The 17,245-nt window shown below is 37.4% G+C and overlaps 1 protein-coding gene and 1 pseudogene across 1 annotated transcript; both read left to right on the forward strand.

Moving 5' to 3' along the window:
* The first annotated feature begins 2,568 nt into the window (after positions 1-2,568).
* Positions 2,569-3,362, forward strand: LOC126797922 (signaling peptide TAXIMIN 2). The gene is made up of 2 exons (XM_050524688.1): positions 2,569-2,852; positions 3,096-3,362. The coding sequence occupies exons 1-2, from the start codon at positions 2,755-2,757 to the stop codon at positions 3,214-3,216; spliced, it is 219 nt and encodes a 72-aa protein (XP_050380645.1). The 5' UTR covers positions 2,569-2,754; the 3' UTR covers positions 3,217-3,362.
* Positions 3,363-13,638: 10,276 nt separating this feature from the next.
* On the forward strand, positions 13,639-14,502 carry LOC126797007 (probable jasmonic acid carboxyl methyltransferase 1; annotated as a pseudogene).
* The last annotated feature ends 2,743 nt before the right edge of the window (positions 14,503-17,245 follow it).

Here is a 17,245-nt window from a genome sequence, read left to right on the forward strand (position 1 = left end):
GTGTGTTATGTGGATTTTAAATGTCATTGCTTATATCTTATAAGTATGATTATCTTGAGTTAAGTTTACTCATATGAGCTTTAAAAGCTTGTCAGGTTCTTTGATTACAGTCTGGTGTACTAATCTATGGTGTACACCGTGTATGGTTATATGTGCAAGTGAGGATCGCCATCTTTTGCAGTGAGGGAATCCAGGGAACTACTTACATGGGTAGGACGTTTGTATTGTATAAATTGTTTTGTATCAATTTCTTGTAAATGTTACTTTTACCATTTGTTCAAGATTTGTAAACATTCTAAGCGTAATACAATTGAATTTGATTCGTGTTGTCATGTCTTCTAATTTGAATTTTTATTATTCAAATTTGGGGTGTGACAGGTAATTTTTCCAATTCGCATATTTGATATTTTTCTTGGATTAGTGAAGCTAGTCCACTTTCTAATTATTTCAATATTAATTTGACTAGCAAGGACTAGTCTGTTTACACAAAAGCGGTTATTGTTATCAAACGTATTTTAACAACACTTGCATGCATCGTTTCTTTATAATAAAGGAAATTGGGAAAATATTTTATATATTGTTATTTTACTCAATATTTGGTTTTTTGTCCGCTCATCCTGACATCTTTGAATATTTTCCCCAAGCCGAACTCTTCGGTTTCAAATGCCCAGTTGCAGGCTAGTTGATCTTGTAGTAGCAATTCATATTTGTGTCGTTGCCTGACTTGCCTCATCTCTAGACTGTAGGTTACCTGTTAAACCTACAAGTGTTTGTATTTATATTTATGTTTAGTTGCTCTGAATAGCTTGAGATTATTCTTTATGTTGTTTGACGAATTTGGATTAAGTTGTGTAACTATGGTTGGGAAATCTGCCGTTGGTGTTTGAGATGTTGTTGGAGTTTATTTGTTGTTTTTCGCAAGTAGAGTTGGCTAATTTCATGGGAGACTATGCCAAAATTTTAGTATATTTGCTCTTTATATAGTGGTCTCTGCACGACTTACTCTATATATTAGGGGGAAATTTGGGGTGGATCATGTCATAAACAGGCGGTTGAATGATAATATACTATTTATACATATTTTTTTTAGCTAAGGTGGTCTTTATTTATTCAAATGGTGCAGATTTCTTGTTTTGCCCAACTTTTTCATCATATTTTTGCATCTTAACTGTTAATATCTTAGGTTCTAATGTATAGATCACATCTGTAAAATTTTAATTCATTTTGTGATCGTTATGATATCAAAAAAAGTATTAAAACTATTAACGAGCGAAAAACTCCAAAAGCTAAACCGTTCATATTTTTAATAATAAATCGCAGTTTAAGTGCGTTAACAATACCAAATTGGCTGAAATTTTTGTAGATGTGATATATACATTAGGAGCTAAGATCTGAACGATTAAAATGTAAATATGATTGAAAAGTTAGCAAAATAAGAAATCCGCACCATTTAAATAAATAATGATCTCCTTAGCCAAGAAAATATGTTATTTTATATGTAATATAATAAAAAGAAATTATTGGCTATGCACAAGAGTAGAAAGGGATGAATAAATAAAGTAATAATGAGTTATTAGCTAGGTTGCACGGACATGTGACTTAGCTTCCGTATCGCGTGTCCGACACGGATACTGACACTGATACGCTCAGACACGAGAAAATACGCCCGGACACGCATATCTTATACGGACACACAATGGACACGCGTATCTCGGATGGGGACACATCATGGACACGCGTATCATGTATGAGACACGCAATGGACACACAAATACTCAATTTAATAGAGAAAATAAAAAATTGTGAGCAATAAGATTCGAACCATGGATGTCTCATTTACCTTGCAACTCCTTAACCACTCCTGCAGAATGATTTTTATTAACATTAATGCATATTCTAATATATATAGGAATGTAAATATTTTCAAACTCTATAAATTATTATTTTTAATAGGTATATATACTAAAATTAATATTTAATTGACTTGTCCGTGTTTAAAAAAAATAATTTCTCGTGTCCGCGTATCATATCGTGTATGATACGGACACGACTGGCCGTATCTGTGCTACATAGGTTATTAGAATTGTTGGAAGGATTAAACAGATGCCAACTCCTTATAATGTAACAAGCAAGAAAACGTGCACAAGGTTCTATGTAGCTCCGCCTATAGACCGGCCCTCCGATATTTAGGACAGTTGGAACAGACTTGTTGATTATAAAAAATTCCATCGAAATGAGGAAGTGGAAAAGTAAGAGAGACTTTGATAGGAAAGGCGTCTGTAATACCAATTCCCAATTCAATATGAAAGTTGTGCGGAAAAGTCGCAGTCCCATATTTGACCATGATGACGAAGGAAACGAAGTGGAAGCTTCTGAAAAAGTGAACTTCCCTAAATAACCTCCTGCCAAGTAGATGGTACTACGACCAAACAAGCCTCACATTTCCGGCTATATCTAATTTCCTGAGGATAACTTGGTCGAATTATAAAACAGACACGGAGGCGGCAGTTACATATATATGATTTGGACTGCCATATCGTATCCGCGTCCCATTAAGTTTTTGTTTCCATTGTTGAATCAATTCACAAGTCTCAAGTCTATATATCAGGTTCAACCTATTCTCTACCAAAACCCACCAACATCAAGAAATCAAAAAGTTCGTGTCACAGAGATCGAAGAAGATCCGGAGGCAAACGAAGGGCTGTATCAAAGAAGAAATACTGACCGATCAAGATAAATAAAGACTGAGTGAGAATGGGAGATTGCAGACCATTAGGTTTCTTGCTGGGATTGCCTTTTGCTTTGGTTGCATTGGTCCTATCTGTTGTAGGTTGCGTCATCTGGGTCTTTGGGTGAGTTCCTCTTCTTCGATCTTCTTCTTTTTCTGATTCTTGTTTGTAAATTGCAATGCCTGTCTTTCTTAATTATCTTCATCTTCATATTGGGTATCTGGCTGAATAATAGAATCCATTTATTTGCCCTAGCACGAAATATTGGGTGATTTTAGATATTAGGTAGACCAGAGACCAGAGTATTATTTGATTTCTTTGTTCTTGTATCTAACTTTGTATATGTGCATTTGTTCTTTGCGGGAGTGTTTTGAGTTGTTTGTGCCCATGTTGCTGCTGCGTGGCTGGACTAGCGAACTTGGCAATGTTTCTTATCAAGCTTCCTGTCAAAACATTGAAGTGGTTCACCGACCAGATCCCTTGTTAAAACAGAAAGATGTTAGAAACCACTAGAAGGTTCATTGTAGATTTTTACAGAACTATTTGTTTCAGATTCTTTGGAAATTTCTTGCTTTGTAAATTGTAATTGCGTACATTATTCGACCTCACTTCCCCAGTATGGAAGGTTTAGAACTTGTCTTCCTCGATCGCTCTTCTTTTCTTTGATCGGTTTATATGGTTCACTGGGGATACATGACTCCGTGTTGTTGGCCGAATCTTCACCAATATGATGCAACTTTTGAAATGTTAATTGACCTCAATGACCTGTGACAATCACATGGCAACTCGTATATCATCACTTGGCATCTCGTAATCATCATGTGTTTTAGGATCATCTATCGATTCAACCACGGAATATCTAATGCGTGGTTTGTGGTTGGCACGAATCAAATTCCGTAAACCACTTAACGGTTCACCTAATATCCAACATGCCATGGGAACCGATCGAACCTCAAGCGAAGGGCTTCTTGTGGATGCAATGTAACGTAGAAATATGAATACATCAACTCCTGGCCCGTACTAATCAAAAACGAAATAACTCTTACATATTGATCATGAAAGAGTAGCTATATGCACATGCATAAACGGCTATACACTATACATATATGTAATTTTGGACAAACTATTCACATGGAAATAGAGTCTGCTAGGGAGGACTCTGTGAATTGCTCGAACTCGAAGGAAATTTAATATATTTAAATATAGAAATTAGCAAATATCATTCAAGCTAAAATTGTGCTACAAGAGAAAAAAAAAAGTAGAACAGGTAGAACATTCCCACAACGAGAGTCACGTCTCGAGCTAAGATTGTCAAGCGAGCAAAGCTGGAGATTCCAGTAACAAGGCTGCAAAGACAGTGCGTATCTCATAATGAATAAATGAAACGTTGAGTACTGACCCAGACTTGGCAACTGTCGTTAGAATAGGAAGGGAACAGTGACTAATATTCTTGGCAACTTGAAGCATTTATATATGTTGTGATGATGTGATCAAGAAGAAGAAGAATGACCAAAATTTCTCTAAAGTTATAAATGAACTTGATCTGCATTTTACGATTCAAACAATTAGAAGCCAAGGTTTTCTTGCAACTGATCGACGGCTCCCAACTAGGTGAATCCGGAGCGGTCCTCTTTTTCTCGAATTACTTTGTATACATGGCTAGCTGAAGCTTCATGGATGAAACTGAATACAATCATTGTAGTATAATTTGCTATTTCATTCTTGCCATCTATGGCATTATAAATTGCGCTGCTTGGCATCTATGAAGTTATGAATTGCTTTCGAATTCTTGAAGTTTCGGTGTTAGCCGTAAACATAAAGGGTAGTCCATCCTAGCGCACGTCAATCCTACGTTCATGGAGCTTTGATACCTTAAAAGCCAACGTTACAGGTGCTTAATTATTAGCAGCGTAATCAGGGCTAACGCAGAGATCGTGATGGAAGTGGTGCAAGTAATTCATATGAACAAAGGAGATGGCGAAACTAGTTTTGCCAGCAACTCCACTGTGCAGGTGATCATTCAATAAGCATCCAAAGATCAATTGGTTTTCTTCATTTCTTGATCTTCTACATGCCATTTATATATTATTTATTTCATTGATATAATTGCTGCAGAGAAAAACAATATCTACGACCATGACAATCATAGAGAAAGCAATGCTTGCAATCTTGCTGAGCTCTAATGTAATACCCCGAAAATTCACATCTAATTTCCAATGAGTTCCTTGGTATTATTAAGTTGATCATTGTCCAATTTTATTTCACAAGAATGAAAACGAAAGGGTTTGAAAGATTAATTGTTCGGGAACATTCAATTTGACGAGTCTAAGAGTTGACTTTTAACTCACTGGGTTTCTTAGAAAACTTCTTACATGAAATTCGTATGAAGACGTTACGAATCAAAAGGTAAATAGACATTTTTTGAAAATATTATAAATAGGGGAATTAAAGAGAAAAAGTGGGAGAAAAATCAGAAATTCGGATCGCTACTGTTCACCCAAAAAAATCCAGAAATTATCTCTCCGAACAGTCGACTTTGGGCCGCCGGATCTCCGTCGTCTGGCAACCATAGAACGGCACACCGGTTACGTTTGAAAGGTTGTTGCGTCCCCTGTCGATTGGTGGCAACGCCACCCGCCATCTCGCCGACGTTTGGGAGCGGTGAAACCTGTAAGTTCTCCCGAAAAAGCATATTTCACCGAACTTCAACTCGTCGGATCTCCCTCCTTCGGCAACCAATCAGTAAGATTCCTGTCCCATTTTGAAGGTCTCCTTCCATACTACAAACCCACCAAAATGTTTAACTCAAATCGTCGTGTGCTAGGAGAATCGAAGAAAATAAATCCTAGGTTTTTAAATTGGAACTTTTCGGTTTTTGTTAAATTGAAGTTTTTAGGCTTAGAATTAGACTTTATGGTGAACTAGGAAGTTGTTAGGAATGTCATTTAGATTGGGGTGGTGAATTTGGTGATCATTGGTGGTGCTCGGTGAACAGTGGCGCCGCATAATAGTAATGTGAACAGTGTCGTGAACAGTTGCGTGAACAACACTCTGAAAACAGTAAATGTGAAACAATAAACCATGAACAATGTTTTATGAACAACATTTAGCTGTACTGAAATCGTAACCTGATATTTTACGTATCATTTCCTAAGCATTTCATCATGCTATTAGGTGACCGACGAAACGAGTGAGGAAACTACTTTCAGTGTCGTGGAAGTTGCAGGCAGGAAATAAGGTGAGTAAACCTCACAATGATCATCATGATCGAAGTAGTATTATAATTATGAATTTAGTTTGAGTTGTCACCAGAGTCGTTGCATCACTAGTTTATAAAAATTAGTTTAAAATATGTTTTGGTTTAAATTACATAAACTTGATCTTCTACGGTTCATGGGTAAATGAAACACTATTTTAATAAATGATTTTGAAAAGGTTTTTGTGATTATGGACTATGATGAATGTGAGTAAATCTCAGTATGACGAGCCTACCCTTGGTGGTGACTCATATTTACGTTTTCTTTAAAACATCAAACTCTGACATGTATATAATATAGTGGGTTGTGTATGTGTATAAAATGGTAAATACGATACATATATATGAGTTGCTATATTATATAGTGTTACGTTCTTATTTCCAAATGAATTATGTTGTGGCAACTATATTTATTTTATTTGAGCAAGAGTCGCTTGTTGTAGTACAATAACATGAGTGGATTGTTATTGTACGTGGTTTTAACATTGAGTTTTGTTAAAACATTTTCTGTCTTTGAACGTGTTTTTTTATTTTCAGACGTGTGTTATGTCTTCGGACGTGTTGGCATGTCGGAACCTACCCTTGGCCGGACAAAAGTTACAATGAAGTTAGAGCTCTAGTCTATCTGCCGGTGTACTGGCATGAGAGGTAACATATGGGTTACCGGCTTATGAGTACCCATATTTTTGGATATTAGGTAACAGATGGTTGCCCAATGTCTGGCGGCGTACTAGCATGAGGGGTAACAGATGAGTACCTGAATCTCATGAGTACCCATATTATAAATATATTTGGGTAAACATATGGGTTGCCCGATTCTCATGAGCACTTGTATTTTCAGATATAATTGGACAACCAGATGGGTCGTCCTGTGACTCATGAGTATATTTATAATTAAATATTTTCAGTATTTTTCTTTTGTATTTATATGCGAGTTATATTGTTGTTATTCATACGAGCTACAAAGCTTACCGGGTTTGTGTTTACAATCCCGTGCACCTATTCGATGGTGTAGGAGATAGTTTTGCAGGTGTAGATTAGCAGAATTAGAGGGCGCTGAAGATTGCCGGAGATTTTTTTCTGTTGTTTTTGGTGAGGATTTATTGAATTATACATTTCCATTGGTTGTGTATTATTCAAGTCGACTGAGTCATGATGTGGACTCAGTTTCAATACATTGTTATGACAATATGATTTCAATATACTTGAGATTGTTTTAGATTTTTCATTGCTTGAAATTCTAATTTTTATTATTCGAAATTCGGGGTCGTGACAGTTGGTATCAGAGCGTAGGTTGCATATTTGGCGATTTATCAATATCATCCAAGAGCGATGGCCCGACTGCAGCGGATTTCCATCACATGCTCTTCGGTATTGATATGTCACTGGGTACACAAGAGTGTTAGGAGCCACACCTGAAGGTTTGGTCCTCTAAATAGAAGTGTTGTGATAATACTTCGGTGATTCATATTCCCTCTAAATATCTTGGTTAATAGCGGGACATATGAGTGGAATGTACCTTATCTATTTTGACTACCTTGCCATAGTACTATTTGATACGGGAGCATCACACTCTTTTATCGCTAGTTCGGTAGTGGAGGTGTTAGAGTTGATTCCTACATCTCTTGGAAGCTCTTTATGTGACACTGCACCTCTTGGAATGTCTCTCGAGCTTGAGACAATCTGCAAGGTTTGTCCTATTGTGATTGGGGGTAGAGAATTCTTTGCTTCCTGGATAGTAATTCCGGACCACACCATTGATTGATTACTTTGACATGGTAGTGTTTTTCCATAGTCCCAGAGAACCAATTTTTCGTTATTGTTGTCTCAAATCGGATAATGCTAAGGGAGCAGGAGTCTTGGCACATGTGGATTCTATGGATCAAGAAGTAGCTATCGCATACATTGTTGTGGTATCCGAGTATAATGAGGTGTTGAATAGTTACCGGGTTTATCTCATCGGAGAGTTTTTGATTTCTGCTTTATAGAATAGTTACCCGGTACAACACCTGTGTCAAATGCGCCTTATAGAATGGGGCATAATGAACTTAAAGAGTTGAAAGTGCAGATAGATGGGCTATTGGACCAAGGGTTCATTAGACCTATTGTCTCACCTTGGGGTGCACCGGTGTTATTCGTGAAAAAGAAAAATGGTTCCATGCGGTTGTGTGTGGACTGTAGGGAAATGAATAAGGTGACCATCAAGAATATGCATCATTTGCCTAGGATTGATGACTTGTTCGATCAGCTTAGAGGGACTACAGTATTCTCTAAGATTGATTTGAGATCCAATTACCATCAACTCAGGGTGAAGAAGTTACAAGAATGCTAACTGGTTTCAGTAGATAGATTTCCATCAAGGCAGAGACCTATGAAGAAGTCTTGGTGGAGAGCGTTGATCCTGCATTGAGGGATATTCAGTGTTTTAATGCTGAGGACTAGATTTTAGTTATGCAACTAATCAAAATTGAGGCCCAATCAGGTTGAAGTATTGTTTTTAAGGTAAGGGATGTGAAGACCATAGGTTAAAAGTTGTTTAACGAAAATTTTCGTTACAAGCATTTCAAACATTATTGGTAATGGAGGGGTAAGGTGTGTGATACATCCTTAATTAGGTGATGCAATTCTTGAGTTGAGATTCACATTAGGTCGCCGTTGTGTTTCAACTTGTTTTGGTTGGGCCATAGAAAATTGATGTTACTCATTGTTCTTGGCTGACCAAGAAATCTAAGGTGTTGGGAAAATTTCATTTATGGCATTGTGATTTAATTATTTGCTAGATGAGCATTTAATTGAGAACGCTAATGTGTCGTGAACTTAATCATATGTCTGGTGTTGAGAATTTGAAACATAGTTATGCCATTGATCCAAATGAGACGTAGTGGCGGTGAAGTAATTCTATTGAAGGTAAGGAATGAGATGACCTTAGCTTAGTGGTGCTTTAACGAATTTTCGTGACAAACACCTTCTAACTGGGGTAAATGAGCGGTTGAGGACCGAATTCTTCTTTCGAGTACAAATGGTGTTTAGTGTTGGAAACTTGGAAGCTTAGTTCTCTCCATGCATCAGTTTTTTATTGTGGATAAGGAGATATTAACTCAAGAGTTCAACAAAGGGCTAAACTTTACGATAAGGAAGTGATCTTTTAATTGCTTCTTGCAGAACAATTATTTTGGCCAAATTTTTTGGCAATTGAGCAGGAGCATTTGACTTCTCAAAATAATTAGGTGGCCATTAGGGGTTTTTCATGAAAGTACAGAAACAATTGTTTAGAGTGGTAGTGCATCGATAATTCTAGGTGAGTCTGGAAGAGATGGTGGACCCAATATCATATTTTTGTTGAAGTGGTTACTGAACTTATTAGTACTACAACTGTGGGGAAACCAATATGTTAGATGGTGCTACGGGGGTGTTTGTGTGGGGCTATATGTCATGTCTTTGAGGCATGCATGAACCAGGGGGTAGGGTATGTCCCAGTTGTGGTCGTGTTGGTTTGTGCTGGAAAGTCCACCTAATTTTCATGTTACAGTATTGGGAGATAAATATCTTCTTTGTTTGTCCTGCAAATTGTGGCATACCACTCATAGAAGCATGTAGTTGTACTTGATTTCCAACTATAAGAATTGGTGAGGGTGGTAAGGTGTGTGATGCATCTCTCTTATGGTGGCGGAAGAGACTCCCTACTGTTTTGTGTGTATGTTAGTCAATTCTCTGGCAAACTATTCGAGAGTAATTCTTAGTCCAAGGTGGTGTTTTGTTGTGGTCGTGGACTCATTGAGTTAGGATTCTTATCATGGTGCCTTTACGAATGAGGTGTTTGTGTGGGCATCATACATGACAACTTTTGTGATTTATAATAAGATGATCATGAAAAGAGATTGTTTTGTTGATTGGAAGGAATGGTAGGTTCGTGATTCTAGCGATGTATTGTGGTGAAGTCATGAATGTATTGTCGTGATAAAGCACGTTTATTTGAAAACCATTGTGTGTGATGTAAGTAGTAGGCATTTGTTAATCATTGATTTGACTCATGTTAGATGTCGAGAGTTTTTTACCATACTTAGTGGTAGGGGCTAACTCATGACGTGAGTATAGCCTGTTAATCGCAAGGGATTGGTGAATTAGACAAATGGGTATGTTGACATCTCTACGCTGAGAACATCAGTAGATTTCGGGAGGATCATCTATCGATGCTCGGATTCCATTACAAGCATGCTAACTTGGGTGGCTCACATGTGGCTATTAATGTTAGAACATGTGATAGATGGTCTGTTTGGAAGAAGTTGGAGGTATGGAGTATTTGAATACTATAATGGTCAGAGAGACTTGGAAATGTCGATTTCTAAGACTTGAAAGCCACACAGTGTAAATAGAGATTATGTAGTGTTGATGTGGGAGACCACTTAATCTCGCAACCTCATTATTCAATAGCATAGTGAGATCTGTCAAAGAAGAGAAGTCACCTGTAAGGTTCGTTGAATTTTTTCGAAAGTTGATGACATTCAAAACAATGATGTCTATCTTGTCTCCTAAATGCCTTACTGTGCAGTATGTTCCTTTGAACTTATCTTGCACTTAAGAGAAGACTATTTGAGTAGCGCCTTGTGACGATTTAGTTAAAGGGCTCACTTATAGTGGGGTGGTGGGAGTGGGTAGGAAGTAAGGTTGACATCGAGGGTACGCTGGACTCTGCTGGAGCAAGGTTGGTAATTTAGTATACCAACTTCATCATCTAACAGGTTCAGATACATATGGTATGCTATGTGCCTATGCTAAGGTTGTACATCTTTGCACTCAATGTGTGTTATATAAGTAAATGCAGTTATGACCTATTGGAATTTGGTTGAATAGTGAAGTTTGTTTCTAAATTCGCCTTATCCTTAAATGTCTTGTTCTGCAGAACATCTTGATTTGCATTTGATCAGGGATGTTCGAGTCGTGGTTCTCCTGGATGGGTGTTATCATGCTCATGGTTAGATTTCATTGCAGACACAGTGAAGTTATATAACACCATGATAAACGAAAAGTGAGCTGTGATCGCCTCGTGGAGACATCATAGAGAGGAAAATTATTGGGGAAGGTGAATTGAAGTTTTGGGAAGAAATTGAGAATTAATGGTTGAGTAATGCGCTTAAATTTCGGGACGAAATTTCTTTAAGGGGGGTAGAATGTAGTACCGCGAAAATTCACATCTAATTTCCAATGAGTTCCTTGGTATTATTAAGTTGGTCATTGTCCAATTTTATTTCACGAGTATGAAAACGAAAGGGTTTGAAAGATTAATTGTTTGGGAATGTTCAATTTGACGAGTCTAAGAGTTGACTTTTTACTCATTGGGTTTCTTAGAAAACGTTTTACATGAAAATCGTAGAGCTCGTCGATACGAATTTGTGGACATGCGCACGCCTAAATCGGAGTTCGTATGAAAAAGTTACGAATCAAAATGTATTTGGACATTATTGGAATATAGTATAAATAGGGGAATTAAAGAGAAAAATGGGGAGAAAAATCAAAAATTCGGATTAACTTTGTTCACATGTACTGTTCACCTCGAAAAAAATCCAGAAATTCTCTCTCCGAGCAGCCAATTTTGGGCCGCCGGATCTCAACCGTCCGGCCACCATAGAGCGGCGCACCGATCACGTTTAAAATGTTACTGCATCCCATGTCGATTGGTCGTAGTGCCACCCACCATCTCGCTGTTGTTTGGAAGCGGTGAAGCCCGAAATTCTCCTGAAAAAGCATATTTCGCCAAATTTCAACTCGTCAGATCTTCCTCCTCCGGCAACCAAATTTTTGTCCCATTTTTGAAGGTCTCCTTCCATACTACAAACCCTCCAAAAGATTTAACCCAAATTGTTGTGTACTAGGAGAATCGAGGAAAAGAAATCCTAGACTTTTAAATTGAGGCTTTTCGGTTTTTATTAAATTAAAGTGTTTAAGCTCATAATTAGACTTTGTTGTGAACTAGGACGTTGTTAAGAATGTCATTTAGATTGGGGTGGTGACATTTGGTGGTCATTGGTGGGGCTCAGTGAACAGTAGCGCCGCATGAATAGGACTGTGAACAGTGTTCATGAACATTACGCTGTGAACAGTGTTTTATGAACAACATTTAGCTGTACTGAAATCGTCACCTGATATTTTACGTATCATTTCCTAAGCATTTCATCATGCTATTAGGTGACCGACGAAACGAGTGAGGAAACTACTTTCAGTGTCGTGGAAGTTGCACGCAGGAAATAAGGTGAGTAAACCTCACAATGATCATCATGATCGAAGTAGTATTATAATTATGAATTTAATTGGAGTTGTCACCAAAGTCGTTGCATCACTAGTTTATAAAAATTATTTTAAAAATATGTTTTGATTTAAATTACATAAACTTGATCGTCTACGGTTCATGGATAAATGAAACACTATTTTAATAAATGATTTTGAAAAGGTTTTTGTGATTATGGACTATGGTGAATGTGAGTAAATCTCAATATGACGAGCCTACCCTTGGTGGTGACTCATATTTACGTTTTCTTTAAAAGATCGAACTATGACATGTATATAATATAGTGAGTTGTGTATGTGTAAAAAATGGTAAATACGATACATATATATGAGTTGCAATATTATATAGTGTTACGCTCTTATTTCCAAATGAATTATATTGTGGCAACTATATTTATTTTATTTGAGCAAGAGTCGCTTGTTGTAGTACAATAACATGAGTGGATTGTTATTGTACATGATTTTAACATTGAGTTTTGTTAAAACATTTTCTGTCTTCGGACGTGTGTTATGTCTTCGGACGTGTGTTATTTCTTCGGACGTGTTTTTTCTGTCTTCGGACCAGTCTTCGGACATGTTGGCATGTTGGCATGTCGGAACCTAGCCTTGGCCGGGCGAAAGTTACGATGCAGTTAGAGCTCTAGTCTGTCTGCCGGTGTACTGGCATGAGAGGTAACAGATGGGTTACCGGCTTATGAGTACCCATATTTTTGGATATTGGGTAACAGATGGTTGCCCAATGTCTGGCGGGGTACTAGCATGAGGGGTAACAGATGAGTACATGAATCTCATGAATACCCATATTATAAATATATTTGGGTAAACATATGGGTTGTCCGATTCTCATGAGCACTTATATTTTCAGATATTATTAGACAACCAGATGGGTCGTCCTGTGACTCATGAGTACATTTATAATTAAATATTTTTAGTATTTTTCTTTTGTATTTATATGCGAGTTATATTGTTGTTACTCATACGAGCTGCAAAGGTTACCGGGTTTGTGTTTACAATCCCGGTGCACCTATTCGATGGTGTAGGGGATAGTTCTGCAGGTGGGGATTAGCAGAATTAGAGGGTTTTCACTGAAGATTGTCAGAGATTTCTTTCTGCTATTTGTGGTGATGATTGAATGAATTATACATTTTCATTGGTTGTGTATTATTCAAGTCGACTGAGTCATGATGTGGACTCAATTTCGATACACTGTTATGATAAGATGATTTCAATATACTTGAGATTGTTTTAGAGTTTTCATGGCTTCGAATTCGAATTTTTATCATTCGAAATTCGGGATCGTGACATCTAATGTCATGAGAAAATAGAGCATGTGATTTGGGTTGTTACACCATTTTACTCATCTTGCAGATCATGAATGTAATACATGCTAAACCTAGCAACGTCACAGAGGTTAGAGTGTTTCTTAATGAACTCTTTAGCAACTTCTTCAACTCCATCTTCAGGTCACTCCCCGCCTCCTACGAAAAATTGAAGCAAGACTATAGTAATGGTCATGATCCAGAACAACATGTCATATATAAGGCCGTTGATTTCTGCTGTGCCCGGTTCGTTTTACGGTCCATTGTTTCCCAGAAAGAGTATGCACTTTGCCCATTCTTCTTTTATTCTTCACTGGCTTGCTCGAGTTCCCGATGACCTAAACAACAAAGGAAACATATACATTACTAAGAGCAGCCCGCAGTGCGTATTAGATGCATACTCCATGCAGTTCCATAAAGACTTTGCTGCTTTTTCGAGGTGTAGAGCACAAGAATTGGTTAAGGGAGGACGAATGGTGTTGTCCATTATGGGCAGGCCTTCCTCTGACCCAACAGCTGATCAGGGCACTTTCTACTTGTTGGAGGTCTTAGCTCAAGCATTAATGGCCATGGCCTCCAAGTTAAGTACATGATTCTTTTTCTTACTTTTGTACGTAGTGAAACTGATTCTCTACACACTAAAGTCTGTTGTGATCGAATAGGGTCTTATAAAAGAGGAGAAGGTTGATTACTTCAACATGCCAATCTATACTCCTTGTGCTGAGGAATTAAATCTGGTGTTACAAAACGAAGGGTCTTTCATAAAGGACTACATTCAAGCTTTCGAAGTGGCTGGGATACTTGTGAGGCTGATCTCGATGACTACATGCCTAACAATGCATTTGGCGATGATAAAACAATAATAAGAAGTGGGCAGAGAGTGGCCAATAGCATAAGAGTTCGTGAAAAGAGATAATGGATTATCTGTATCAAAAATATGCAGAGCTCGTCAGCAAGCACTTCTCACACAGCAGTATTCTAAGCATACTCCATACCTTATTTTCTTAACTAACAAAAAAGATTATTTTAATTTTTTTATGAGTACTAAAAAATATGTAGAAGTCCAGTTTTAAAGGAGTTTGTGGACAAACTAAAAAAGTTTGTCAACTAAAATAAATCCACACAAATCCAAATGCAATACACTCTCCTTAATAACATTTCTTAAGAGCGGTTTCAAAATGAAAATGGCATGAAATTGAGAAAATGAAAATGCGTTTTCACTTTACTTTATAAAAGTTGAAAATATTTTCAATTTTCATTTTCTGTCTTTGAATGGGGAAATAAAGCACTCACATTGTTCAGTTGTTGGGAAGTTTTGGCCCTAGTATCTACGAACACTTCTACTTCAACATGCATTGCCCTATGCACCTATTAAAAAACAAGAGCAACAACGAAGAAATGCATATAACAAACTACAGTACTATGTTTGAAAGATAATTTCAGCTGCCTCTCTAAGGTTTATGGTTGATATCGTGTTTAGTTTTGTAATTTTAATATAATTATCAGCAACCCTATACATTCCAACTTTAAGCAGTGTCCAATTTCCTAAACTCCATCCAAATTGGACGTTAAATTCTGGATTTGGATCGCACACTAAGGACTAATAAAAAAGATCACGTATTGGAAAAAAAATGAATCACCAAAAGAATACAAAAACCCACTTTAGAGGGTAATATAATGCATGCGACACCATCTAGCATATGTTCGATCATCATCCTCATCCTCCTGAATGTTTATCAATTTCCATCAAAATTCAGGATGAATCTTGGAGATGTTTAAGATTGTCGTAAAAAAAAATTCTTTCGAAGTTAGAGAAGAATAGTAATCAAGAAACATTTACTTCTTCATGCTTGTAGAAAAGCTGTCCATTACCATAACAGAAAATTGAATTTGACTAGCTAAAATAAAACTTGCGTCCAATGACTCTAATCTCGTGCGATCTCTCTCTCATTTGTACATTTGGAGAATATAAATACATGATTTTAACCATTAAAAAAATTTAAATTATGAATAAAGATCATTTCATGTTAAATATCAGCGTAAATAAAAATAATTTACTATGTTGATTTGATCCAATAATGATCAGTCATAGTGAAAGTTAATGTCTCATAATCAATTGTTAATTTGTTTGTATCATTCCACCATATACACTTTCACAAGAGGATTTTTATTTTGTCATGGCTCAGGTTTTTTTTGGAATCTCTATCAAAAGTGCTCTGTCAATATCAGATCTCTCTAGGGTTTATAGAAAAAATTTCGCCTCCGTCCGGCGGCAGCATCAATAGAGGATATTTGTTTTGTCATGGGTCAGGCTTTTTGGAATCTCTATCAAAAGTGCTCTGTTAATATCGGATCTCTCTAGGGTTTATAGAAAAACTTTCGTCTCAATCTGGCGGCATGTCCATTGATGATGCCGCTAGACAGGAGCTGTGCTTGGGTTAATTAGTGGCCTAGGTTATTGGTGGAGGATTGTTGGAGCGAGGGTGGCTGCTCCGGAATTAGTCTATTGGATTGTTGTTTTGTTTTCTAGTTTGCGGAGTGTAATAACCTAAATATTTGAATTCCATTCCTGTAATTTCTCAAAATTAATAGAATGGTGTTTTGTATAATTTATGATTCTATACCTTCGATTTAGGACTTTTTTTGGGTCGGTTCGATTTCGAGAAATCAAAAGCTTGAAAACGATTAAGTTTCTAAAGGCTCAAGAGTTGATTTTTGATGCCTGGCTATTTTCCAAAAACTTCTTTCACAAAAGTTGTAGAGCTCATCGATACGAGTTCGTAGACATGTGGCACGCTTAATTCAGGTAACATATGTGAAAGTTGACAGCAACAAAAGTTTAGTTTCCGAATTTAGAAGGGATATAAAAGGAGAAAATTGGAAACCTTATTTTCAAAAAACTCAGAAACCAAATCGAACAGCCGCGCGAGCATGAAACTATTCATCCTCCTTTTTCCCAAATCGACTCAAATATTCTTCTCCATTGATCTTCTTCTTCCGGCAGCTGTTCTAGTTGCCGCCATACTCTTTGGAATTTCACGACCAGCCATGTTAAGCCTAGGGTAGTAGCACTTCTCTTCCCGATATAGGGCACCCACAGTAACGCCCCAAAATTTCTACGATTTTCGGTGTTGTCGCATCCTCCGTCGTCTGCAGGTCTAGGACTTAAGGCCACCATCGTTTGTCTTCTCTCTTCACTTTGGGCGCGATTCCACCAGTTGAGACGCTCGGTTCGAGCTATGGCATAACCGAGCATCACCTGTGATCTAGGATTCTTGCGGCAGTGGTTCTTATCCGCTCCGGCCGAGTTGGTGCTTGTTGAAAGTATAAGAACTCTTCCCTTCACTTGTTCCGCACATTGGATGAATTAGAAATGCTAGATTGTGGTGTTGTTGGACAGCACGTGAACCCCACACGTGGTTGCCTTGGGTGGCACATGACGGTTTGATTTAGGACTATTTTGGAGTAGCTGATGCCTTGTAATTGTAGGCTTGACAGTTTGAGCACTATTTAGGATCTTGTGAAACTTGAATAAGTTGTTTCAAGTAAAGTTCGATAGTTGATTTAGGTTGTTAGGTGTGAAGTAGATAGAATTCCAACGTTAGGAACCAAAAACATGCTAGAGTTTGATTTTAAGGATGTTGGTGTTGATGGAGAGA

The sequence above is a fragment of the Argentina anserina genome, chromosome 6, assembly GCF_933775445.1.
Source record: "Argentina anserina chromosome 6, drPotAnse1.1, whole genome shotgun sequence".
Lineage (NCBI taxonomy): Eukaryota > Viridiplantae > Streptophyta > Magnoliopsida > Rosales > Rosaceae > Argentina > Argentina anserina.